The sequence below is a fragment of the Elaeis guineensis genome, chromosome 5, assembly GCF_000442705.2.
Source record: "Elaeis guineensis isolate ETL-2024a chromosome 5, EG11, whole genome shotgun sequence".
Lineage (NCBI taxonomy): Eukaryota > Viridiplantae > Streptophyta > Magnoliopsida > Arecales > Arecaceae > Elaeis > Elaeis guineensis.
The window spans coordinates 5,977,702-6,005,234 of NC_025997.2; the positions used below are offsets into that span (position 1 = coordinate 5,977,702).

At 41.3% G+C, this 27,533-nt stretch overlaps 3 protein-coding genes across 11 annotated transcripts; 2 read left to right on the top strand and 1 right to left on the bottom strand.

The window, feature by feature from the left end:
* The first annotated feature begins 8,436 nt into the window (after positions 1–8,436).
* LOC105044599 (trihelix transcription factor GT-3b) lies at positions 8,437–13,137 on the top strand. Of its 9 annotated transcripts, none has more exons than XM_073257257.1 (5): positions 8,437–8,874; positions 8,974–9,597; positions 10,289–10,508; positions 12,051–12,163; positions 13,019–13,137. In XM_073257257.1, the coding sequence occupies exons 1-2, from the start codon at positions 8,590–8,592 to the stop codon at positions 9,499–9,501; spliced, it is 813 nt and encodes a 270-aa protein (XP_073113358.1). In that variant the 5' UTR covers positions 8,437–8,589; the 3' UTR covers positions 9,502–9,597; positions 10,289–10,508; positions 12,051–12,163; positions 13,019–13,137. The 9 variants fall into 9 exon arrangements, with proteins under 9 accessions (XP_073113358.1, XP_073113359.1, XP_073113360.1 ...); XM_073257258.1 differs by having other exon boundaries at positions 12,061–12,163; XM_073257259.1 differs by having other exon boundaries at positions 10,289–10,495.
* A 7,826-nt stretch (positions 13,138–20,963) lies between these two features.
* On the top strand, positions 20,964–23,535 carry LOC105044598 (zinc finger CCCH domain-containing protein 33). Its single transcript, XM_010922545.4, has one exon. It carries the CDS (start codon positions 21,067–21,069, stop codon positions 23,080–23,082), a length of 2,016 nt encoding a protein of 671 aa, XP_010920847.1. The 5' UTR covers positions 20,964–21,066; the 3' UTR covers positions 23,083–23,535.
* Positions 23,536–25,498: 1,963 nt separating this feature from the next.
* On the bottom strand, positions 25,499–27,258 carry LOC105044597 (uncharacterized). The gene is made up of 2 exons (XM_010922543.4): positions 26,045–27,258; positions 25,499–25,949 (listed from the first exon to the last, which is right to left on the bottom strand). Exons 1-2 carry the CDS (start codon positions 26,937–26,939, stop codon positions 25,585–25,587), a joined length of 1,260 nt encoding a protein of 419 aa, XP_010920845.1. The 5' UTR covers positions 26,940–27,258; the 3' UTR covers positions 25,499–25,584.
* Between the last annotated feature and the right edge of the window lie 275 nt (positions 27,259–27,533).

Genomic DNA, 27,533 nt, shown 5'->3' on the forward strand with positions numbered 1-27,533 from the left:
ACTGTCCTTCGGACGAGCTTCATTTAAATTTGTGTAGTCGATACAGATCTTTTATTTTTTATTGGCTTTTCTCACCATCACTACATTGGCGAGCCAATCAAGATAATTGGCTTCTCTGATAAAGCCAGCCGCGAGGAGCTTGTCAACTTCTTCGTCAATGACCTTCTGCCTTTCAAGAGCAAAAGACATTTTCTTTTGCCTTACTAGCATAACTTTAGGATCAATGTTCAGCCGATGAGTTATTATTTCTGAAGAAATTTCTGGCATATCGATCGCCGATCAAGCAAAAACGTCGGCATTTGCTCTTAATAGGTTCACCAGTTGTTGTCGCTCCGGATCAGATAATCGCGATCCAATTTGGACCGTCTTTTCAGGATTATCTTCTCTCAATGAGATGGAAACCAGTTGCTCAGCTGGTTCACCCCTTTTTTCATTTTTTTCTTTGATCCAATTTATCAACGGATAAAAAATTTTCAGATTGATTATTCTTTGTAGAGATCATGAAATAACGTCGAGCAAGTTGTTGATCTCCAAGTATTTCTTCGACTTTATTTCTTGTTGAAAATTAGACCAATAAATGATATGTTGATACTGTCGCTCTCAAGGCATTGAGTCCTGATCGTCCAAATATGGTATTGTAAGTCGAAAGAACTCGGACGACCGTGAATGTCAAGAGAACGGTATTTTATTGTGGATCTATTCCTATGGTTAGTGAGAGAGTAATTTCTCTTTTCACGATAACTGCATCTCCAGTAAAACTGACTAATGACGTTGAGACTCTTCTGAGTCAATCAGTCGATCAGCTGGTAGTCGCATTTGGGAGAAAATCGAGTAAAAGAGAATATCAGTAGAACTTTCATTATCGACTAGAATTTTTTTTACATCATAATTTTTTATCATCACCGAAACGACGACAGCATCATCATGGAGAGTCTGTATTCTTCGAACATCATCTTTCGAAAAAGATATTACATTATCATGTCGTTGTTTCTTTGCCGACTCTTCTTTGGAAGTTGCCCCCCAATCCTTCGATCGTCCAGAAATCATGTTGATCACTCCCACCGTTGGCCGATTGTTGATCGTCTCCTCAGCTTGTGGCTGAGGCTGTTGGTCGGCGGGAGGTTGAGTCAGACAATCTCGTCGGAATCTCTCGAGGTAGCCACATCGGATCAGGATCTCTATTTCATCCCTGAGCTGAATACATTGTTCGGTATCGTGATCATGATCATGATGAAACCAACAATACTTCTTCCTATCGCGACTCTTTGGTGGTGCTTTCATCGATGAGGGATGTCAAAGATACTCCTTTCCTTCGATCTCCATTGAGATCTGCACACGGAGAGCAAAAAAAGAAGTATAGGAGTCGTACCTGCTGCCATAATTGTTTGGCCTCGGACTCTGTCGATGGGGTGAAGCTCCTTTATTGGTTGTTGACCGATTTGGTTCGATCGGAGCTTCAATTTTTTTTATTTCTTTTTCTGACTTTTTTCTTCTGTCTGGCACCGGTCAAAAGCACCTTCGTTCGTGCAAATATACTTGTGTACGTACTTCAGAAGTTCAGCATAGGTCCGAGGAAGAGTCTTATCCAAAGAATAGATAAATCTGGATCTCCTCAGACCTCTCTTCATGGTCGAGATGGCCATATCTTCATTGAGGTCCCTGTACTCAATTGTGCCCGCGTTAAAGCGAGTCACGAAGTCTCTCAATATTTTTGTCTCACCTTGCTTGATGGAGAAGAGTATCTGATATCCGTGGCACCTTTCGGTTGTGCTAAAATGGATCACGAACGAATGTTCGAGCTGCTCGAAAGAAGTTATGCTCCCCAGCTGAAGTCCAGAATGCCAAGTTTGAGCAGCTTTTCAAATGGTTGTTGGGAAGCCAATGAATAGGAGGGCGTCGATCGCCTCTTGAATCATCATGAGAGCTTTGTAATTCTCTAAATGATCAATCGAGTTGGTGGAGCCGTCATATGGCTCCATCTACAATATCTTGAATCGAGATGAGATCAGCTCGTCCAAGATACGCTAAGAGAGAGGTTGGACAATATATAAACCGAGGTCGTTGGAAGACTTTCGACCTTCCACTTAGAGTCAGATAAATTGATGGTCGATCTCCTTGAATTTATACTTGTAGTCATCGAGCCGCCATTGCTGGAAAAATCTAGGGGTTGAATCCCTTAAAGAACTTGAGAATGGAGAAGGAGAAGGTGCACGCGGCCTTTTCTCCTTCTTGATGCTATATACACGGGAAGAAGAGAGAGATCGCCACGAATGATAAGTGGCATGATGAGAATACTGAGAAAGCGGTTGCTTGACCTGATGAGAATGTCGAGACGATCATCATTCTGAAAATGAAGAGGGTGAGTGTTGTGGAGGATGGTGGCTGTGCTTGGATGGCACCGAATGTGCCATCAGTTCCTTCACCAGCGGCTGCTGCTGTTGCTGTGTCTGTTGTTGTTGGAGGCTATGTACCGCCTCTGCCAATGCCTTCATTTCCTGTATTAAAGCAGTAATTTGTACGTCCGTAGTGACTACAGAACGTGAAAAGCAGGGCTCTGCCATTAGAGGTGGGAGAGGAAGATCTTTTCGACGAGAAGATTGCCTAGCGGATCCTGTAGAGCTGTTTTGAGCTATGATTTTTGCCATGATTTCTCGTATCTACCCCTACCTGGTGCATCAATCTATTACGGCCAATTTTTTATTGTGCCCGTCGTCAGAAAAGAGCACCTGCGAAAAAAGTCTGCACTAATCAAAATTGTATCCGATGGGAACCCTTCAATGCTTAAGTCAGTAGGGAATGGTGAACAGCAGATAAATATTTAGAGAGACAGAATATCAGTTCCAAAGTGTGTCTTACCAAATGCTATTCATTTACCTCCTTTTATAGACAAATTATTGGTAACCATTTGTAACGGTTAGAGACGTGGATCCCACTTATTTCGGAACTATGTGATCGTGGAATGGGCGGTTATATCCACCACTGATCATGTTCTGGCCATTATTTCTTTTCTGCACCGACGGTTTCTGGTATTCCGACTCTATGTCGGTAATCTGAATATGTCGACTATATGTCCGTAATTGTGGAAGCCTGAATGATCATCGGTCAGCAATTCTGATATGCCGATGGTCATCGGTCTGAAATCAGTAGAATCATCGTAATCAGAGTTTGTCAGAGAGATTGAGAATCACTGACTGTTGGTCGGTCAATCGATTGATAGCCGATGGTTCGTGCTTATCAAGCCGATTGAAAGTCGGAATTGGAGGAGTCGGCTGAATTACCCCAACACCACCAAGAATTGATGTCAGTCCATAATGTTATGTGGTTGGAATTTTTTTGTGAGCATTCGGACCAAACTGATGCATTAATAACCATAACCAAGAAGATCCGAATGTAGCATTGTGAGTCACCTTCACAAATCATTCTTTGCCAAACAATTCTCAGTAAGAGCTACATTCTCTAGCTATGCAGCATTTTGGAGTCTTTCCTCGCAAAATCCATACAATTGATTAAGCTTAAGCCTTTCCCACATCTTTTCAGACCCTAGGATATATCCATTTAAGTCATTCACCTTTCCAAGGTTTTCAGATATGTTAGCCACAATTGTTGACACCATTTTAGTTGGATCTCCCTCGTTCTAATGTCGTTTGGCTTTGAAGTAGTTACTTATGCATCTTGGCTTTATCCTTCCTAATTTGTCTGCACATCCACGTCAGCGTTCTCAATTAGGCAAACACAACAAATTTATCCTAACAACATTCTGGACCGTTGCGAATTCCATTGGACTCTCCTTTCCAATATACAAACAAATTAAGAAATTCCCCGCATTTTGTTCTGTTAGGAGCAGCATTGACTTCAGAGTAGTCTCCCGGATCAAATGCAGCTCTCAAAATCGAATTTTTAAACCATAATTCATCAAAACCAATCATAACTCGAGCAAAATCATCAGAATCGAAAGCAACAGAACACTCACCGGGATCGAGGAATACGGACAACCCAAAATCGATAGCCTCCAGGGGCGAATTCACCTTCTTGTTGGCAAATAGAGAGTTTTCCGGCTTGGGGTGGCGGCGGAATGGATCACGCCGTGCTGGTCGTCCGGATCACAGACGCAGCGGCCCACTTGGCCCAGTGCCCGAAGGCGACGGTGCGATCGAAGGGCTCCATGAAGACGTGGACGGCGTGCTCGTCCTCGCCGGCCTCTCGGAGGCTCACGATGCCTGGGGAGGTGGCGCTTGATGGCGACCTCCCGGCGGACGTCCTCGACATTGACGGCGGTGCGGAGCTTGCGCTTGGGGATGGACTCATGGACTTGCAAGCCCGGAGCTCCCGTGTGCCCCAGTTCGGTCCACCACGATCTTGACGGACCAGCCGGGGGCGGCGGCATGGTGGTGATGGGAATTGAAGTCCTCGTGGGCGGCGCCGGAGGGGACAGCAGTTGCCCATCGCCTGATTCGGTTCGGAGGTTTGTCCCCTCGCCTCCGGGAAGCTGGGGTTTTTGATTTGGTTTGGAGATGTGTCGTTTACTTTGCGAGGAGTTTCCTATCCCGGCGAGCCGTTCAAGAACGGTATCCCTTTGCGAAACGAGAAACAAGAACATTATTATAAATATATTTATAAATCGGAAAGTCGGAGAAGGACTGAGAAAGGAAGACGGGGCATTTCACGCAGCGTTAGCGGATAAACAAGAAGTCACGTAAGATAAAAACTTTCAAGATAACGAGAAAAAATCTTAGGCTCCAACAAAAAAAAAAAAAATAGTAATTTTATAATTTTATTAATAATTTTTAAATAAATATAAAATAAAAATATTTATAGTGTTTCAATTCTAATATGAATATGAATGATTAAAAATTAAATAAAATTAAGAATATGAATTCAAATCAAAAATAGATTTTTAAACATAAAATGGTTTTGAAATTCATTAAAGCAGTAGATTTTAGGTCCGAAAATTAGGATGGACGGACAAATCTTATTCATGATTGTAGGATTCGAAATGAACTTTTTATTGATATATTATAAATTTAATAATTTTTTAAATTTAAAATTATGATTTTTTGAAGTTTGAATGTCCATTTTGATGCATTTATCCGTTTATTTTGGCTTTCGCTGCTTCTTGTGATCTACCCAGTGTGAAAACTCTTAAAACCCAATGTTAGATGTACTGCATCAGCATTAGACATTGGAGTGCACCCTCTTAGGACGGAATAATTTGGATGCGTGGCTCATCCTCAAATCAGATTTCATTCAAAAATAACCCAGTGCAATAGGTGGGCACCCTAGTGCAAGACATCCGCACATTGATTAGGACCGTATCACCTTCCATGCCACATATTTATCCTGAGATAAATAGGACGGTGGCAGAGCATTCAGATAATATTTTATAGATTAACTATAATACTATTTTTTATTCCTTCATAATATTTTATTTCCTAATTTGGTTGGATATACCTGGATCAAAGATATATGGAGAGGGCTGCCAAATCTGTAGACTAATGTGAAATCTCTTGGGAGGCCAAATCTGTAGACTAATGTGAAATCTCTAGACTAGCCAATGGGCTAGATTGCAACATTTTGCTTTCTTGTGGCGGTAGGAAAACAATGAAAAATAGAATGAAATAAAATGAAATTTTAAGTTGGTGACGATCATGGAATGACAGGACACTGATCTGAGTTGTTAAGGCTTTTTTTTTTTTTTTTGGGTAAGAAGTTGTTAAGCTTTTTTATAGGTTCAACAGGCTAGATTCAGTGTCGGACCGGAGTAACGGCAGAACGGTGGAGATCATCAGGCCTTCTTTTTCTTTTTCTTTTTTCTTTTTTTAGGCTGAAAAGACAAGCGCCATATTTTTCCTCGATCGGTCAAGTATGTAAGGATGGGCAGTGACTACTTTGACTGGATCCGAATTCGTCAAACTATGATTTAACTTGCTGATTATGTTGGGCCCATACCTGTTGTGATCATGGTGCAAGGCAGGATTCGTAAGGTCCTCCACTGGCAACCAACTTGCACCTAAAAGCAACTAGCCACTTGTCTTCTAGCCTTACGTTCCTTTAATATTAAATCTAAGATTAATATAGGTATTCTCCAGTGATATTACTCAAACTATATTTGAGAAGTTAATGGATTCTGCAGCAATAACATGACCCAGCTGTATTAGTTTGGGCTTGAGCATCATTGTACTCAAGCTAGCAAATGACAAACGAAAATAATGTGGGGGGTTTTCGTATCGTTTGAAGCAACAAGAAAATGGATCTACAAGCAACAATTATTGGAGGAGGATCGATCCTTATAGAATACAGCATTTACCATTCAAATGTCGGTTGGACTTTATGATCAGTTGAAACATATGAGGCACAACTTGAGTTGGACATCCAATACATCAGCTTTGATCATCCAAGGCAATGTAGATATATGCACCAATTGTGTCATAGTCAATATCATTTTAAGATTTAGCACAAATTATTGAATAGACCACAAATGATTGAATTGCAAGTTTGCATCGTTAGCTTTATCGATGGACAGGTGCATTAAAGGATTCTTTCTTATCATTGTAGGATTCTATGTCAAGTGTGAACAAGATGATGAGTTCACACACCTTGAAAAGATAATTTATAATTTAATTCATTCTTAAGTTGGTCGAGTTCCTACGTTAATTAATTCATTAATATAATGTAGTAACTTGTAAGTAGTCTAAAGTTAGTCTCTCTTTGTCCTAGTTATTCTTATCTACATATGGTGACTTATATTTACTTTACTTTTTGAAAAAAGGAAGAAGCATTTCACATCCTTAGATGGCCATATTCAATCATAATGAATGTATCAAGGCTCTCGATGAAATTGATTCTAATGCAAGATTGTTTAAAATTTTCATGATATATTGGTATTGCAAGGGACAATCTGTTAAATTTAGATGAAAATAACACTAATTAATCCTTGTTCTTTTAAAAAAAACTAACATGTTATAAATATAAAAAGTGTTTCTGCACAAAACCTAACTCCATCTTTATACAAGCAATTATTTACCTAAATGGCTACATGAAGTATAAGGATCCTTATGACCTTTTCCCTAATAAGGGTTGGGGTTAGTATAAAGGAGGATCATAGGAACCACTTGGAGAGGGTTTCTTGGGCGGTGGTGCTGTTGAAGTTGGTTGAAGCGAGGAGAAAGATGAGGAGGGTAACAGTTGTGGTATTTTCTCTAATCAAGCTTAGAGAAAAAAGAAAAAAAAAAAAAAAAGGGCATTCTAGAAGTAATAACATCTATTAATTATCACATGATAGTCATGCGATAATTTATACCAAATACCTATCAATAGATAAGGTGTTGGACTATATTATTATAATAAAGTTATTTAGTGGTGTTAATTGAAATTTCAAAATTGTGGTGCGTCAATGTTGTTTGTAAAAATTTGAAGGCATCAAACTATATTTTCTATATATATATAAAAAAAAAAAAGGCAAAAGATGAGTTTATGAAGGCATGACTTCAACCCTAAATTTGGCATTTTTATATTGGTGCTAACTCCAAAATTTTAAAAGTTATTCAGTTGCAAAACATTAAAAAAATATTATATATTTGAATAAGAAAAGCAATTCTAGTCAAGCAAGCGCAGCCATCTTTTTAGTCATGCATGTGCAGCGACGTTTCCCGAGCTTGGTCCTTCTATTGGAAGCAATACAAAGTGTAGCCAATACAAGAGCAGCAATATATACTAAGCAAATATGAAGCCAGATGTATAACCCAAATTGCACCAAAAAGCTAGATGAATAACATGAAGCAGTACAACATGTGGCCAACAAGACCAAGCTGCGTCCATCTGAAACCTGAATCAAATCAATGAGCCCATTTTCCCCATGATAAGAAAAACTTAGCTCCATCTCAGAGCTTGCTTGGTTCAGGGTGGTGAACTCTGCACTGCAAGATTTGTGTTCAGCACCGTGGGAATAAAGCAGACGTGTTCTCTCGTGAGAAATCAAACACCAATGGCGCGCAAATCCTTCATTTATTACAACACGTCCCAAGCCACGCGTCGATATGGCCGGCCACCCGCAGATGGCCAGCGATCTTTCCAGAATTCACACGACAAAAACTTAGCCACCAAGGCATGCCAAAGGAGGGAAGCTAATGCGGCCCCGATTCTTTTCACAAGCACAGTTCTCCATCCACGTGGCATACTGAGTTCAAATGGTCACTTGCCATGTGTCTCTGAAGGGGTACTCGTGTGCATCACGGGCGTTCCGAAGAGTTTGCGGTGGTGAATTCAGCACTGGCGTAAGACTGACGCCACCGGGACGCATCCGGTCTCACCCGGGCCAAAGAGAAAAGCAATGGGAAAGCAAGCGGTTTCCGCGTTGACAGATATAATGCGACCACGACTTGGACGTCCCCACCCTCACCCTCTCTCCCCACCCCCTTCCCCACAGGTCTCTCGATTCCCCACACCGCTCCTCTTCCACCCCCCGCGCCACCCCATCCCCACCCCTTCCCACCACCCTAGCTATCTCGCGGTTCACACTATTTCCCCTATTCTTCTTTCTTTAACCCCTTTTCCCTCGTCTTTAATTATCTATCTCAAGCTAGCTAGCTGGCCATGGAGCTGCACCACCACTACAACCCTTATTACCTCAATGTGAACCCCCTACCCGAGGGTAGTGGTGGGGAGAGAGATCGAGAGCGAGACCGGTTCCCCCAGTGGAGCAACGCGGAGACCAAGGAGTTCTTGGCCGTTCGAGCCGAGCTCGACAGGAGCTTCATGGAGACCAAGCGGAACAAGCCCTTGTGGGAAGCCATCTCTGCCAGGCTCCAGCAGAAGGGCTTCACACGCACACCCGAGCAGTGCAAGTCCAAGTGGAAGAACCTCGTCACTCGTTTCAAGGTAAACTCGATATGTTATTAGTTTTTTCTCATCGTTTCCTCTCTTCTTTTGAGATTTCTTTGTTTTTTGTCACAAAAATATATGGTTTTGTTCGAGCAGGGGATTGAGGCCATGGAGGGGGAGGGCAGCAGACAGTTCCCTTTCCACGAGGAGATGCGGACGATATTCTCGGAGAGGATGGAGAGGCTGCTTGTTTCGAACAAAGATAAAGGGAAAGGAGTGCAAGTCCAAGGAGAGGAGTGGGGGGAGGAAGAGGAGGAGGAGGGGGAGGGCGGGGAGGAGGAGGGGGAGGAGGAGTTGGGGAGGAGTAAGAAGAAGAGGAAGGTGGAGAGGATCAGGAGGGGGTTTGAAGAAGGGGTGGAGAATGCTTTCAAGGAGTTTGCGAGGCGGCAGCTGGAAATACAGGCTCGATGGATAGCGTCAGCGGAAGCGAGGGAGGCGGAGAGGAGGGCTAAAGAGGAGGAGTGGAGGAGAACAATGGTGGCTTTGGAGGAGGAAAGGAAGGCAATGGAGAGGACGTGGAGGGAGAAGGAGGAGGAACGGCGGGCGAGGGAGGAGGCCCGGGCGGAGAGGCGAGACGCTCTACTAACCGCCCTTCTTGCGAAGATAGAAAAAGAAGGGTTGTAGTGACCTGTAAGGGTTGTAGCTCATTGTTAAGAAATATAAGGCTATGGCTTCCCTCTTGATCGTGGTATGAGACGTGGACGGAAAAAGAAACAAAAGGTATGCACTTTGAATTTGGCCTTTGGTTTTGAATCTATGCTGCTATGCTACTTTTTATGTTTCTCTGACCTTTGGTTAGAAAAGAAGTTAGGGTTTATAAAGAAATCGAAAAAGGCTACGTACTACTCGATTATCTTTGCGAGATTTTGCTCAGCAAAGATTATCTTTGAGAGATGCTTTGCCCGCCGGGAGAGAAGAGTATCGGTACCATGATCCCGAAGGAGCATGCAAATGCCTCTCTTTCCACTAGATCTTTTAACTTTTTCTGAATCCTGAAAAGGGGAAAGGAAACAATGATCTACTTTTACGATGGTTTTCCTCTTTAACAGCACTTCTTTCTTTGCTCAAATCAAAATAGCTGGCATAAGTTCTTAAATGAATGCTCCTTGTGTTCAGAATTTGGTGAAGGAGAGTAACACTGGAGTGTTATATAATACTGAAACATCTGATCTCTTACGTTGCTTATAGCCACCTCCATAACTCTCCGAAAAGATAATCTAGGTTGATATATATTGGAAAAAGAGCGAGGGAGCGGGGGGCGAGCGAGAGAGAGGAACGTGCCATGTTTATGACATACTTGTTCAGATATATACACTATTTTCGTCTACGCTTCTTGCTTGATAGAGCTTATTTTAATCTGAAATTTCTTTCTAACGAAAAGTCTAATTTCTGTTTTTCTTTTCTTTGACAGAATATTTCTTTCGGATAGGGTTGAAAACGTGTGAGAATGTTGTTTCATAAATTGGTTGAAGAGTAGCCAAAATAACATCTCTTAGCCCCATGGGTAGTATAAACTTTATGATCACAATATTATGGAGAACTTGGAAGGAAGTATGAAGTAGAAGATTCGGTTTGCATAGGAGAATGGAGAGGTGCAGAACATGCTCGATCCGTAGTGGTAATCAAATGAGGTTTGGGAAACTCTTAAAATTTCTACTGACTCGAGCATATGCGATGAAGTGCCTTAAAATATAAATCCAAATGACACTAATGTTTTTCTTTTCTTTTTCAAAATAGCCAGCAAGCTTAGTGATTGAAGAAAGGATTAGGTTTCAGTGTTGAAATATCTAGCCATGAACCAACGAAAGAATTCTAATTTTAAAATTAATGGTCATATAATTATATATCTTTGTGAACTGGGAAATACACTTTCAAATACAATAGAACTGATTGCTCTTGTTGTTTCTTAAGTATATTATAGGTTTAAGATTTGTTTCAAAAAAATTCATCTCCCTATTTCACATACAATTGCATGAGATGGTAATATCAGTCAAGTCCCTTCATATACCATGAGAATTAAACTTCTACTCTCATACGTGGTGGTGAAATTGTATGGCTTGGTAATCTTAAAAGTAATCAAGAGCGAATTCAAAGAGTTAAGTATATATAAAAGAGAAATGACTCATATATTTAGTTAAACGAGTAATATGTTGCGGAAAACCTTAAGCAAAAAAAAGTGGCAAACTGATATCAGTTTTTTTTTTTTTGAAAAAGACAAAAAATTATATTGACCATCATGGACTGCTCCTTTTCTTCCTTAATTTACCATCAGGTAGGGGTGAAAATAGAATGGATAATAGATATCCAAATCTATTTTTGTATCTGAATCTAACTGGATATTGATAAAAATTTGAGCATTCGACTAATATCCAACTTCGTATTAATATCTATCAGAAAAAAAAAAAAAAGGATATGGATTGATAACTATCCAATCCATATCCAAATATTCGATTCTATCCGTAATCGTATGTAATTTTATCTATCACCTTTTAATTTTTAAGAAAAATATACAACCATATAAATATATTATTAACTTGATTTATTATTCATTTAGTAATATCTTTGATTCCGTGGTCATAAAATTTAATTATCCAACTTATATCCATATGTATATCCATACTTTCAATATCTGATTTATATTCATATCTATTTAAAATAAATATAGAAATAAATTTTACAATTGACTAATATTTGTATCCATGTTTGTACTAGTCAAAAAAAAATAAATATGGATATAGATATATTAGTTTCTGATCCAGTTTTAGCCATACCATCATGACTTTGGTATCAAACAAATGAGACCACATTTGTAATATTACAAGAGATGACCTAGTGTTGATCAACATGAAGTATCTTCCTCATGCTGATGATTAGGAGGCATGGGGAATATTGTTTTACTTGAACAATCAAGTAGACTTTAGGAGAAAAGAGTGCTAAATTGGTTTTAGAATGTGCTTCATATATACTTATTGTTAATTTTTTCACCAGTAATGAAGAGGAACCGTGAATGTAACTTGTTGATATATAGTGATGAGTAGATCTACAAGGTTGTGCAACTCTGAATATTTTAGATATCCTTGTGAGCTATTCCTTATAATTTATAATTTATATTCTCTGTTGTTGTTGCTGTTCTTAATGCTTACAAGAATTTCAGAGTGATGATTTTAAGACAGGAATTTTCAGGAGGAGCTTTTCAGCTGTGTGAGTCACAAATACATACAATAATGAAACAAATTAGATCAATAATTCAGGGATTTGGCAGTGGCACATGTGCGCATTTCCTTAGGTATGCACGTGACTCACACATCTAAACTGCTCATCTTAGAATTATTTTTGACAAGATCTAACCCTTTTTTTTTTCCCCTTTCTATGTAAGACTAAAATATTTTTGTCAAATTGATTTATTTAATGACTATCTTAAGATAGTTATGACTCTTAATTTTTTTAAGAATAAAGTATTATATCTATTTTTCTCTAGAGAACTATAAAGCTCTTTAATAATATGTGAAATGGATCCTTAAAAAAAAATGTAATAGGTGAAATGGAATTAAGGGCGTAGAATGATGCAATGAGTACATGACTAACACAAGACAATGTCATGTAGGAAAGATTAATTATGTATATATGTGTGTGTGTCTCTCTCTCTCTCTATATATATATAGATATAGATAGATTTGATATTTATGAGTAAGACGGCTATGCTTTGTGGATCGCGAAAGTGGCAGAGGAGAGGCCATAGCCTAATGAATAAATACTAGCTGCACGAGGTATCATGGATTCGTGGTGTTTCTGTGTGAGGATGAGGAGCTTAAGGATTACACGAGTACGAAGTGATTGGGCAATGATAATGTAGTCTGCTCACCTGCTGGGTATCAGGCACTCTTCTGGAAGATTGGTTTGGTTTCAAATGGATGGTGAAAAAAGATCAGCGAAGCAAGACTTTAAAAGGAACAAATAATGCTTCTTTACTACTGTCCTGCTTTTTTGCTTTCTTTTTTCTTTTTTTTTTTTTAACAGAAAAGCCTGCCATCTTTCTTTGAAAGAGATATTGTACTTAAAAGACCAATTAACATTATCTTAATTGGTTGGCACCACTCTTATAAGAATTTGCTGTTGGCAATGACCCATGGTTCATTTCCAGGTCGTGCTTATGGAAAAGATCCAGGACTCAAATTCTAGTGATAGCAAAAGATCAGAAAACAATATTGCTTGTAGACCTAATGTGACCGGTACACGCCCTCCCCGCCCGCCCCAAAACAACTTCTCAGCACTGCAATTTTGGACATGAGTATATATTATAAATGAATGTAAGTAATCGTCAATTTTTTTATTCATTATTTTTCTCCTGTTTGCTGTTCTATATACCTACGATATTATAACTTTTTAAAATCTTCTTTCCTCTCTCTTGCTTTTTTTTTTTCCTTCTAATCTTCAATAAAGGCCTGGTGGCTACTTCTGTCTCCCTTTCGTTCAAATATATATATATATATATTTTTTCATTATGTACACCTGATTGAGAGGATCTAATAATTTCAAATTTGTTGAGAGTGATCAGGAAAATGCATGTGCTGCTCGCGTTGGAAACATGTGCAGCTACCACTGGCCATTTACATAATTGTTCATGTGAATGTATTGAAAATATACAGCAGATGGTGCCGTTCATCAGTTTGCATCCAAGAGGAGAGATTTTGAGACAATGGAAATCTTAATATTGTGGGAAAAATTGGTTTTATTCATTAGGTTCTGCAAAGTGCTGAGTAAAAAAAAATTCCTATGAGAAAGTACCAAAGAGTAAAGCTTGAGATTTTTTTCCCTTGAGTGGCAAAGTGTTCGATGATGATATAAATTAGAGCATTGCTCTGATCTTTTAATCAAGGCATGTTCCTGGCTTTCATACTGCCTTGAGGATTGAGGTCAACAAATGAAACCCAGACAACATGATAAGATTTTAGTTTGTCCTAATAAAGCTTGAGCTTTAGCTTGACCACCTTCTTAAACAGAACCACTTACAAGCTTTGAACCTAGAATAGTTTGACTGTTTTCTGCAATATGGATTAGTTGGTTGATCCTAGCTAACGTCTCCAAGTTTTTCTTCCAAACATATATTTTTGTTATTGGGTGGACCTCCGTCACGTAGCTTGGACAAAGATACAAAACTGAGCTGACATGTCCAGGGGTTGTTAGGGAAAAAACTGCTTGCCCAAAAATTTGCTGAATTATAAGGTAGCTGCCCAATAAAGGTTGAATTATATGTAGTTGCTTCCTCTTCACCATACTCACAGTACTCACAATATGAAAGTGTGGGCATAGTATTTTTTAAGTGTTTCACAACTCCATGATATGGTTGGTAGTCCTTCTAAGTGGTGTTTCAGGCGTCTGACCTTAGCTACACGCATATGAATATGTTGAAGAAAGATGTAGTCCCTAAACCAAATTAAAGAAGTTGCTCAGCTACTCTTGATATGGTGCTCTGGAGGATATTATATGTTGGAGTATGTCGTCATTGTTGATTCTTCATAGATCCTAATAAAATAATTTTAGCAACTTCGTTGGTTTTGGATTTCGAAACAAGGACAAGAAATTAGGTGTTGGATCAAAATTTCATGCACAAGTCTTATTTATATAACAAGCATGCGTGGACTCTAAATGGACCCTTTCAACCAACTTGATAGGATATATGGATTTGACTTGAATCCATATAAATAACATCTTGCTCGGTTTGGTATTCGGCCAGGTCAGGCCTGGGCTGGTGGACCCGACCCAGTCTGAACTCGGGCTCCACGTCTATTACTTCAGGTGCAAGCATCGTTCTTGACTCGAGCTAAAGTTATTATTTCATGTTCAAATGGTTGTCCATGTCTAGCTACAGCATTTAACACCTAACTCTTCATCAGAGCTCTATTATGTTAATTGCAAGGCAGTTTTTAATGCGTTCCACATTGTCATGATATTTATGGGTCAGCTAGAGATATGATGCTATGCTATTCAATCTTGGAAATTGTCCTAGAAATGCCTGATTGAGTGAACCTTTGTTTGATGCTTGGAAGTGGGACCAAGAGATATATTAACATGAAATTAGCAAGCAATTGGGAAAAGGAATGCTATATGTATTTATGTATGTATACATATGTCTGTGTATGTATGTATGCATATATGTTTGTATGAATGAATGCATATTCAAGTTTGAATCTGAGATGTCTCGCTTAAAAGAGGTGTGTCAATCAGCTAAGCTATTAGCTGTTGATGAACACCAATAAATGTATATAGTCCTGCTTGCAATATTGATATCCTCTTATGGATTATAGATGTGGTGTATATTAGTTGCCCCACTGCTCACATCCCTCCTCTAACATTGGTCTCAGACCTGTGAGGTGCATTTAGTGTTGAAATATTTTGAGTTTGAAGGCTAGAAATGCTGAAATTTTGCAGTTGAATGCTAAGTATGATTAGGAGGATCCTTTGGAATGGATTTGGGCCTTCCATGAGTAGCTAAATAAGATCCATTTCTCCACTAGGTTCGCTCTACCCAGCATGTTGGGCTTGAACCATAAGCCCTTTAACTCACTTAATCTCAAATATTGACGCCACCTTGATACAAGACTTTTCTTTAGAACAAGGTTACCATGCTCCAAATGGTAGACCAACGCACCATGTCCAAGGATCCAACTCACTCCCACCCATCCCTATTAAAGCCACATGAAAGCCCATAACAACTCAATAATCTTGTGCTTATCAGAACTTAACCATTAAAAGCTAGGTGCAATTATTTTTGGTAGCCCGCTTGCATCCACATGGCCCCATTCTGGAACAATATTGCAGTCGGCATTAGCATTCAATCCCATCATCTAATCAATCATCTTCAATTCAGGACTTTGCTCAAAAATACTAATCAGAAGATATTATTTGAATTTTTTGATCATATGTAAATATCCAATATATAATCGATGCAAAACTAAAATAATAAATGAGACCTTTTAAAAGTGGTTGGATGGTGGCTGATTTAAGTAAAAAAACTTCACAACCAAAGAGGATCTTGATTGTGTCCAATGGGGCATAGGAATAAGAATGCCGGCACTCCTTGCGTTGCTATGACCCATGCTTCCCCCTTAGCAGCTATGGATGGATTCAGCATACAACATCCGATTTCCCAACGCTGACAACCTTGGTGTCTTGATCAAAGCAGGCTTCAAAAGATAAGCTTAGGTGGAGCTTAAAAGCAGGGAATGTCCTGCTCTCACCAATAAAGACGCTTTAGCAGTAATGTTACTTGGTCAAGCGAAGGATGCATTCATTCAGGACAGCTTTGCAGATCATTTCCATGTGACCTATTAATGGCTCTAAATGCATCATTTATTAGGCACAATTCTGGAATCATTTGACATCCAGCAACAAAAAAAAAAGGATTCTCAAATCATTTGAGGGAATTCCCATTTCCACTTTACAAGTGGGCACTGCCATTTGAGGGTTTTTTTTTTTTTCCTTCTCTCTTCTTGTTGCCTTTACATCCAATTAGTTCCTGCTGTTACATGCGTTTAGTTTTTTGAATCATGCGCTGCACAAGTCCAACTGTGATTCCAAGTTTCAACCCAAATCATGATGTGATGTTTCAAGTGGGTGATGCATAGTTGAATTAAAGATTTTTAAAAAAATTGGTCATGACTTCCAAGACGAGTTGTTTAATTCACTGTGAAATTTCATAACCAAAATCATTGGAGCTAGATCAAGCAGGTTAGATATGGTTCAGATTGTATCATGAGGTTAATTTATGGCTAGATGCGGATCAAGCTGAAATCCAATATCGAGTCATGTTAGATATGGTTAAAATTATAGATGTGTCCCGGCTTGACCGGACCGAAATTGGAAATGTCACCACCCTTGCATGTCGCAGAACTGCTTTACATGTCGACTAAAAATTAAAATTAAATAAATAAAATAGCAATTCCAATCAAAGATTTAGACTTAAATAACGAAACAGTGGGATCTAAAAATAAAATGGCAGTCAATGTAGGATAAAGATGTTGATTCCTTTTCTTGTGTTTTTATTTTTGTAGGTTTTCTACTCCTCTTTCCCTGAGGAGCTTGGGCATCCGGCCATCCCAATCCGCAGTCCAGTGGGCCCCGGGACAGGACTTTGTTCTCTTGCATTTGGAACGAGCTTTCCATCAAAAATGTCGGCCGTGGCAGCCAATCCACTCAACGGTCAACTTTGGTGTATCACATCATCTTTCTTCCTTTCCTTTGCCCACACGCTTCTCTTTATCAACTTGTTGAACATCCACCACGCACCCACAATCCGGCCTGGCTCAATTATAACGTTGCAACCAAATATATAAACTATAATATCTCCGTCTCTAATCAATTGTGGATGTAGTAACAATGCAATAACTTTTTTGTGAAAGCAAGAATCATTGTGAGTTTTTTATACGAGTTAGATTCTACTAGACCCATGAAGAAGTTCTTTTTGTTCCCATTGGTAGAAACGAAAAGGGATCTTTTCTTCCTATTGTTGACTGAGATTTGATTGTGCTCTGCATGGAGCTAAATAAAGTCCTTTCATCTTAGGATGTTTCATATATTAGTTGTAGCACATTAGTACCATACTGCTTAAAGAAATTATCCTAAAAAATACGGATAAACTTTCAATTTGAAGTTTTATATGCTGCTTTGCACTAATCCGTTCCTTGTCATGAGCACCAGTCAATTTGTAGCAGTTGGATATTGGTCCAGCAAACAAGGGTGTCAATCTAGGTCTTGCACACGATATAACCAATCGCTGACTCCCATAACTGATGTATTATGGAGCAGGGAAAATAGTAGTGCGGTGAAGCTTATGCCCTAATGGGCTCAACATTATAGCATGAAGTTCTAAGGTCTACGAGCTTCCCATGAATTCAAATTTCGAGTTTTGGTCAAATTTATAAATAGGCTACGAAATTTATGCATCTGGATGCCACTCTCCTACTCGTACCCATACCTTTTGTCTCAGTTTCTTCTGAGAACTGCCTGTAGCTCATGCATGTCAAGTGTCCTTATAAAATGCCCATTTAATTATTTTCAACAGCTGCAGTTGTTGGTTGATGCGTTGGCCTGCCTGTGCTCAACGTAGCATTTGTTTCAAATCCATTATGGTGGTCAGGGTGTGGCTTTATAATTTGTGCACCAGTCGAGTGAATAAGATAAGGGGCCCTGACTTTGATGGGCCAGTTCTCTTGTTTAGGTACAAGTTTGACTAGTCTGCATGGCCCTACCATGTGGAAATGTGATAAGACTTGGATGAATACATGCGATAGGCTTGCATTGTCCAGCAGGAGACCAACAGACGTGTTAGACCTTCGTAGACTGGTACAATGGGAAGCACAGACCACATAAAGTAGAGCCATCAACTTGATCTGATGTCGCTTGCGGCTCTGAAGATAATGGTTAATTTGTTGATGTAATTTGCTCCTCGAGAAACCTTTTCACTAACAACATCATTTTTATTCTTTATAGGCTTAATTATTTTAAAATCTTAAATTTTTTTGAAATTTTTTATTTTTATCCTAAACTCTAATTTATTATAATTAAATCATCGATTTTTTTTAAATATTATAATTTCTTCGCTGACCACTACTTTCGTCTAAAAATTATTATGAAAATGGTCACGTGACACCACATGACATATAGTGAAAATTGTTGTAGCATGGAATTAGTTGATATAGAATTCTAAACCTCTTCTTTTCCTTTTTTTTTTTTCCTTTTCTTTTAGCTAGGGTTTAAACTCTTTTCTCCTTTCCTCCTCTTGTAGCTAGGGTTTAAATTCTTTTTTCCGTCTTTTCCTCCTCTTTTAATTAGGGTCTCCATTTATCATTTTTTCTCTATTTTTCTCCACCACTATCTTTTCTAAAACCCCCACCATTTGTACCTCCTCTTCTTGATATTTAGGAAGGAGACAAACATATAGGCTTAGCATAGTTGAACGAGTTTTATAACTTCGATGTGCTATTATATATGAGAAATTTGCCTTCCTAGGGTATACTCCAAAAAAATGGCTTATTTCTCAAGCATCAAAAGGGGCGGCGGTAGTGGATTTAGTGGTGGTGGTGGTGACAAAGGCGGTCTTGATGGTGGTGATTATGAAGAAGGCTTTGGAGTTGGTGATGGTAAATCTAGAGATACCAATGGTAGTATCGGAGGTGCTCAAATTTTATAGAAGATAGTGGTAAAGAAGAAAAGATGAAGTGAGAAATAGAAATCTTAGCTATAAAGAGAAAAAGATGAAGAAAAATTTTACAAAGATTCCATATTGACTATTTCATGCTACATCAGCTGCCACTGCATATCACATGATAGTATGTGATCATTTTCGTCGTGACATTAAATGAAAATGATAATTAAAGAGAAATTATAATATTTTAAAAGTTTGATGATCTAATTGTAGTAAACCAAAGTGCAGGATAAAAATAAAAATCTTCTAAAATTTTAAAATTTTTTAAGTAATTAAATTTTCTGTATATAATATTATTTGGACCAGTTGTAGATAACTTGAGAGTAAACATTACTTAAAATATTTGGACCACAACTAATCATCAAAAAAATATCTATTTTTGAATCAGTCATTCATTTCACATATGCTTTTTAGTGTGAAAATGTATGATGCATGATAAATAATTTTTCATGCTATCGATAAGCATTCCGATTACTAATGTTCGATTAAGTTTGTTGATGAATAGAGACACGACAATCAAGTGTCATAATTTAGATATATGGTACAAATATTCTTGATCAAAGTAGGTAAGCATGGTGCTACTTAGAAATAGAGAACCATGCTTCATACATAGAGTTAAAAAGTAAAATTTCTATCGAAATCACTTGAATAATGAATACACGCATCAATTAATAGGGGGAAAGAATATATGCATCAATTAATATCTTAATCCTCCAACATAAATGACAGGAAATCAACTAGTAAGAACAAACATTATAATCAATAATCTACAACGTAGCGTTACCTTATCGATGACAATGACCGGGCAACACTCGGCATCGCACCAAGATTTGGAGCCAAACGAGTCCAAACATTATCCCTCCGTTTCTTTGACTTGGCGACCACAACAATTATTTGCCGCACCCATCGTCAAGTGGCTGTTCAATCATGACCGTCTGATTTGTGTACACCGTCCATCTGGTCGGCCTTCTCCGGTCCTTATTACGAACAAAAGCAATATTTGAAGGTCAATAGAGGTGGTAAGCTCACCGGGAGTGTACGAGTACCCCACCCGTGAGGAGAGACGGTATTTTTGGCTAGTTACTCAGGATTGGAGATTCTGTCTTGATTCCAGAGCTTGTGCTTATATTTATCAATAAATAATTAGATAATAGTTAAAATAATTAAAGTTGGCATCGCGAAACTGGACGGAGATTTGCTACGATCCGGAACCAAGTGGAATGCTGACCGCGCAATCAACCACCGCGCTTGCTTTCGGTCAAAGCTGGTCAACACGGCCGACACGTGTCCTTCCGTTGATTGGAGTTGGCGGGCGGATAAATTTGTGCTCCCCTTCATTAACCGGGAATGACGGGTGATGTGTCGGTCTCCCATTTGCAGATATAAAGAGCCACTGGGCCAAAAACTCCCATTAACTCCTTCGCTTTCCCGTAACATTATCTATGGGGATTAAACCAACCAGGGCTTCCAACGTACTCTTGGGTTGTGAGGCTACAAAAGCTTCTTGGAGCCATTTGGATCGCAATGAGATAGGGAGATGGGTCGTGTTGAGTGAGGCTGTACCAGCCTCTTTAAGTGGATCCCGGGACTCGGGTAGATGCGGCCACGGTTTACGAGTCTCGACCGCATTTCCATATAGCTAAAGGTCGCATTCGGTCGGGCCCACGACTCCGGTTCCTGGAATTAGCATCTCATTCTAATTTGTGTCTCATTTCTCATTTACATTTCATTTTCATTTGCATTTCATTTATCCGAAGTTTGCGTTTCATTTCGAAGGCGGAAGATGGTTGGCGCCTTCCCGTGCTGGTGCTGCGTTGGTGGTCCAAAAAGGCAACGCTGCGAAGCTACCTCCTCCCTATTTTATCCTCTCCACCCCAACTACAAAAGCCCCACCAGACGACCCACATCCCCCGCCTCCCGACCCCCGGTCCCCGGCCTTCGCTTCCAAACCCTGATCACCGTTCTCGTAATTCCTAAGAAAGGATATGTGTAGCGGCCTCAGGAAGCCTTCCCCACCCCCGTCTCCCCCCACCGGCCCCGCCGTCATGGCCGCCGGCGGCGACTCCGAGAAGCTCTCGGTTGCGGCCCTCCCCGCCTCCCTCCTCCTCGAGCTCTCAGCTTCCGACGACTTTCCCGCCTTCAAGCGCGCCGTCGAGGACGACGGCCTACCCCTCGACTGTCCAGCCCCTTGGTACTGCCGCTCCCTCAACCGGCGGACGATGGGCTTCGAACAGCGAACCCCGCTCATGATCGCTGCACTCTACGGCAGCCCCACCGTACTCGCATACATCCTTGCAGCTAGTCCCGCCGAGGCCTCCCGCCGCTCCCCCTCCGACGGCGCCACCCCTCTCCATTGCGCCGCCTCCGGTGGCTCCCCTTTCTCCCTCGGAATCGTCAAGATGCTAATGGACGCCGCCGCTGACGTCGACGCCACCGACGCTGCCGGGAACCGTCCTGGCGACGTTATCGCCCGCCACTTCTCCGCGTCGATCACCCGATCCCTTGAAGTGGTCCTCAAAGCCGGCTCTGGGATTTCATCTCTTGGAGGAGCAAAAGAAGAGGAGACGAAGTCCGGCGAGAAGAAATATCCTCTTGACATCACACTCCCCGATATAAATAACGGGATCTACGGCACGGATGAATTCCGGATGTATACCTTCAAAGTCAAACCTTGTTCCAGGGCCTATTCCCATGACTGGACGGAGTGCCCCTTCGTCCACCCGGGAGAGAACGCCCGGCGCCGCGACCCCAGGAAGTATTTCTACAGCTGCGTCCCCTGTCCAGAGTTCCGGAAGGGGTCGTGCCGGAACGGGGACGCCTGCGAGTATGCACACGGTGTATTCGAGAGCTGGCTCCACCCGGACCAGTACCGCACCCGCCTCTGCAAAGACGAGACCGGCTGCAACCGCCGCGTCTGCTTCTTCGCCCACAAGCCCGAGGAGCTCCGCTCTGTCAACCCCTCTGCCGCCTCCGTCGCCGGGATGGTGCTCTCCTCGCCGAAGTCGTCATCGGGTCTGTCATCGTTGGATATGGCGACAGCTTTGATGATGATGCAGCAGACAGGGTCGGGCATGTCACCGTCAGCTTCGTCGGGTTTGGGCGCGGCGACGGCCTGGATGAATCAGCCGGGCAGCTTGGCGACCCCGCCCTCCTTGCAGCTTCCGAGCAGCAGGCTGAAGGCATCGCTGGGCGCCTTCGACCTGGATTTGCTCGGGCTCGAAGGGTACCAGCAGAAGCTGATCGATGAGTTCTCGAGCACCGCCTCGCCCCGGGCTAACTGGACCCCGAACTCCCTAGCCGCCGCCTCTCGAGCATCAGATATAAACGAGCTATTTGGTTCTCTTAATCCATCTGTGCTGTCTCAGTTGCAGGGGCTTTCTCTGAAAAAGACGGCAGCCGCCTCGTCCTCCGCCGGAGCTCAATTCCAGTCACCCACTGGAGTCCGGTCTCAATTGCTTTCTGGCTACGGAGGCAACTTGCCACCTTCTCCAACCGTAAGTGGGACTTCATCGTTTGGGCTCGACCACTCGATGGCAAAGGCCATCATGAGCTCGAGGGCTTCGGCGTTTGCAAAGCGGAGCCAAAGCTTCATCGACCGCGGAGCGATGGCAGGTCGCCAATCGACCCTCTCTTCAATGACCACTGCTGCAGCGGGGACTTCGTCGGTTCTTTCCGACTGGGGCTCGCCGGACGGCAAGTTGGACTGGGGAATTCAAGGGGATGAGCTGAACAAGCTGAGAAAGGCGGCATCTTTTAACTTCCGAACCAATCAGGCTGGAAGCGGCTTTGGTGGGGCAGCCCCGGCGGCCGCTGCAGTGCCGGGGCGCTTGGATGAGCCCGACCTTTCCTGGGTGCAGTCTCTGGTGAAGGATGGACCGGCGGCACCGATGGGCCGGCGTGGCCTGGAACAGCAGCAGAAGGGGTACCAACTCAACGGTGCTGGAGGCGACTTCCATGGGTCAGAGCTCCTCTCTTCTTGGGAGGAGAAGATTATGGCTTAAAGGCCATCAACCGATACCTATCGTTGTTCTGACAAGTTTATTTCTTCCTTGGTTCCTTATATTCTTTGAATCAGTTATAGTTTTAGCAGTGGCCATTTCCTCAAGAAGAAAACAAGCCCGAAGGGTTTCTGAGCTGATTAGAGACAGTACGAACGTTCTTTCATTCATATATAGCGTAAGAGGAAGAATATATAGATAGAAGATGGGTCACCAGATTTCCCAATATTATGAAGAAGAGAATAAACGGAGTTGTAGAAGCTTGTTTTTACCTTTTAATTTGTTTTTTTTTTTTTTTTAATTCTAAGGTAAAGGTTTCTGCTAATGGACCATCGAATCATGTAACCAGTGAGTCCTGTATTTGTTTGGCTGAGCGGCCTTTCTTTGGGCAAGGATTTGTATTGTATAGATAATCGAGCAGCGAAAACTCTTAAATGTTTATATTTTCTTTCAGCACATTATTTGCCACTTGCCCGTTCTTCATGGAACAATGATATGGAAATCAGAATCATTTTGTGAGCTTTCTGGTTGTGGCAGCAGCAGCTTCCATTTGTCATCTTATAGTTGCAGAAGATATCTGAGAACATGTCTCTGCGAGCTTGTTTTTTAAACTTGATAAATGGTCGAGTGCTATGATTGCCGCAAGTTAATGTGGTTTTGGCTGACTATAGTTGCAATATTCCTCCTCTGTGTGAACTGAATGATGCTATCCTCCACCTTTTTTTTTTTTTTTTTTTGGCGTCGTCCTCAGTGACCTCAAAGCAATTGGAGTGGGCACCTTCTGCCATTTCTTAGCGTTGCTAGATTGGAAATATATTCCTTTTCTATTGGAGGGCTCCTTTATTTATGTGGAGGTTGGAAATTGCTTCTTTCAGGAAAAATGTCGGTCCCTGATCGTAAATCATGATCTCTTGTTGTTCCATGCTTTCTCTGTGATTCCATGGTCTCTTTTCTGCTGTCTTATTCTTCATAGGCTTTGTTGCCTGAAATTACTCAGCCTCCACTCAGTCAGAGGTGACGTATTAGGTGAAGATAGGTAATTTGGTTAAACGTTACAAGAATAGACATCATCTGGGACTGAGTCGTCTTATTGCTTGCTTCAGATGCAAGCATCATTGTGGAAGAGAGTCAACATGTTGATCCTATGTATGTATGAGTTATACTACACTATATTGGATACATTCAAACGCGGAGATTACTAAATTGAATTGGATACATTCATGCCCCTCCTAACTTGTGAGAATTCTCAAACCTCTTAATCATGGTAGTTAGGACCTTGATTATGATAAAGATCATTTCTTAAATCAGCACCATCAAAATTATGGACATTACATTGTCATCAATTAATCCCATACTTGAAACAATCCCTGTCATCGCAAAGAAATTTAGCACCTTTGTTTTCTTTTATAATATTGGAATTTCCTTCCTCTTTCAAGAGCCTATTGACTGGTAAGCATGGAAGAAAATCCATCTTCTTCAATAGGATGTGACATCAAAAGATCTTTGAACAAGATAATTGACTTCGTCTTGTTGGACCATTCAAACGTCTTCTGTATAACTTCTATTTAGCCTGCATCTAGTTCTCCGCAGTTTCATCAGTTATATCGCAAAAAGTGAGCTTCTATTTAGCCTGCATCTAGTTTTATATGTTTTCCATCAGTTATATTGCGAACTGCCAACTTCTATCTCGCCTGCAACTGGTGTTATATTTTTTGCATCAGTTATATTGCAAACAATCAACTATTTGTGATGAATCATGTCCACTTAATTAATATACACGCCATGGCCACAGTACCTCTATCGAGTGTTGAAATTATGCTATTATTTGTCTCATACCCAAAATTTGTTGCTTTCGTACTGCAATCATGGTTCATATGCTACATGTCTGCTCGCAGTTATTATCCAAACGATCGGGCATTCGAACTTGGGCTTTCATGAAGTACGGGAGTCCAAAATGCCATGGTCCAGATTTTATCAGTTGCAGCAATATAGCAAAAGTTTTAATTTTCATCAACCAATGGATATTTTGACTTGGTACCGTTTTGTTGTTCTACTCAAAGCCAAAATCCTTTTCTTGTCCTATAATCTTTTTTTTCCCCCCTCCTAATTAAAATTCCCTTGCTTGCTTCTTAATTGATATCCTAGTTTTCAAATTCTGTAAGGAGATACATTAACCCAACCAGTGACATCCATGAAACATTCTGGACTGTAATGTTGACTGAGAGCAGATCTAGTCCAATGATGGGAACTATAGTTACCTGCTATCGAGCAAGATTTCTTATTTGTATTTTTATTTTTATTCTTTGACCTGCTACATCCGTTTTTCCTTGCAATTCAGCTTTATAAAGTATCCATCCTTCACATGCAAATAAAAAACTCGGTCCATGTGAAAAAAGAAATGATAACTGGAGATAATGACTTCGACTATGAACTTTTCTGCATCAGTTCATATATTCGTTGAAGCAATTTGCAGGGGAAAGGAAGCTTTAAATTTCATGTACAATTTCACAATGCATTGTAGTTAGAAAATTCACATACTACCTCACAGAGAAGTAGATCAAATATCTCTAGCCCAAGATCCGCTGCAATATCCTCAACACCTTCCGACCTCCACATTTCTTTCGAAATCCATGCAGAATTCTTCAGATCCTCCTCTGCTAGCCTGCAAATGTTTCCCAAAGCGTATGAAAAATCTGGACAAGGTTGTCCCGGCTTCGTTGATCTCTTGCTATCTTTATCCAAAGACCTCATTCCCTCATCCTTGGAGGAGAATGCAGCAAAGCCAATGCTTGGAGATAAGCAGCTGACGTTCTCCAAGTTTGATGATGGCTTTCTTCTTGAGCTCTGCTGCACTGTTTCCTTCTCTTCTTCTGCATCATATAAAGATACGGGTCACAATTAACAAAACAAAAAAAAAAAAAAACTATATTTCAGGAACTAGTTTCAGTATACAACACAGCATTACCTGAAGACGGGGAATTGTTGTTGATACAGCAGTCATCATCAGTGTATGCAAGATCTAAAACTGAAACAGGGCTGGAATCTTGGGAGCTGCATTCCGATTCCACTTTCCCTCGAGCATTTTCCTGCTTCTTTTCTTTCGCAATGCTGGATCTTTCCAACATAATTGGCATTTCTATGTGCTTTGTGGATTTGATCAAATCCTCTGCTTTGGTACCTTGACAGCCCCTCCTACGAACATTCTTCTTTCGAGAATGGACCGCTGAGTCCTTAACTTCATCGTTTCTTTTCTGAGGCACATTCTTCTTGTGACAGTGCCGATGCTCATCTCTCCTGTTTTTCTTCTTCTTTTCTTCGATACTTCTGGTTTCCCTCTTCACTCTATCCCTGTCCTCACTCTTCCTCTCCTTCATCTCTCGAACGCGTGTCGCACGTCTCATTCCATTCGATCCCATGGTCTCTTCTTTATCATCAGGCGTGAAGCTCAGAAGCAGGAAGTCCTCATTCTCCTGCCTCAAGTACGTCGGTACTTCTCGGAAAGAAATTGATGTCCGGACCACTGGACTTTGGCTTCTCTCGGAGAGAAACCCAGGCCAGCTCTCGAGCGAGTTCGTCGACCGGCTTCTCCCGATCAACTCAGAAGCAGCATATGGATACACCGGCATAGACTCCAAGCCCATGAGGCGCGCCACAATGCCAGGACTGCGCATGCTCTTCTGCTCGACCCGGCCAAAAGCAGCATCGATCTCATCGGCTTCTTCTCCCTCTCTCAAATTGCTGCTGTGGAGACTCCCGCAGAGAATGCGGTGCAGAATTCCCGACAGGCAGCCTGCGGCAGCATCTGCAGCAGCATTGGAGCGAGAGTCGAAGGAGGAGGAAGAGGGTGAAGAGAACTTCATGAGGAGAGGAAAGTAAAGAAGGGGAACAGGAATGATGGATGTGTGGAACTTAACATCACTCGATCATCGTCAAAGAGTGAGAATATCGTGTAGAATTTGAATTGGGAGAGGAGGGAAGCCTGGGGAGAAGAGGGTGACATGTGAGTTGGTGGAAAGGCAAAAAAGAAGGTGGTGGATGTGTTGGGGCGGGATTTGTATTTGAACAGAAGGATGATGTGATGGGAAGCTGTTGGTGGTTTGAAACGTCAATGAGGTATGGGGCCCATTGGTCCTTCTTTTGGGCTCCCATTAATCTACCCTCGTGGTCTCACGTTTCACGCTTGGGCTGGAGGGAGAACAAAAAGGAAGGAAAGAAGGATAGACTCGTAACATGAGGGAGGGAGGGAGGGAGGGAGGGAGAGGCTATTGGGTGGGGTGGAGTAGTGTCAGAGGTTGGAAGAGGTGGTGGGAAGTTTGCTACCATACAGCGGCAAATCCGGCACTGGCACCAGCCGATGTTTCTGACTTGGTTATGGTGGTTGCGGTCGACATGGTGGGGGCCGCCAATATGTGGTGGTACAGTCAAGCGACCGACTCGAGTATTGAATTACTGAC

Coding starts and splice junctions, on each gene's coding strand:
- LOC105044599 (XM_073257256.1), top strand. CDS start 8,590: ATGGAGCTGCACCACCACTACAACCCTTATTACCTCAATGTGAACCCC. Junction 8,875..8,973: donor ACCTCGTCACTCGTTTCAAG/GTAAACTCGATA, acceptor TTGTTCGAGCAG/GGGATTGAGGCCATGGAGGG.
- LOC105044598 (XM_010922545.4), top strand. CDS start 21,067: ATGTGTAGCGGCCTCAGGAAGCCTTCCCCACCCCCGTCTCCCCCCACC.
- LOC105044597 (XM_010922543.4), bottom strand. CDS start 26,939: ATGAAGTTCTCTTCACCCTCTTCCTCCTCCTTCGACTCTCGCTCCAAT. Junction 25,950..26,044: donor CAACAATTCCCCGTCTTCAG/GTAATGCTGTGT, acceptor TATATGATGCAG/AAGAAGAGAAGGAAACAGTG.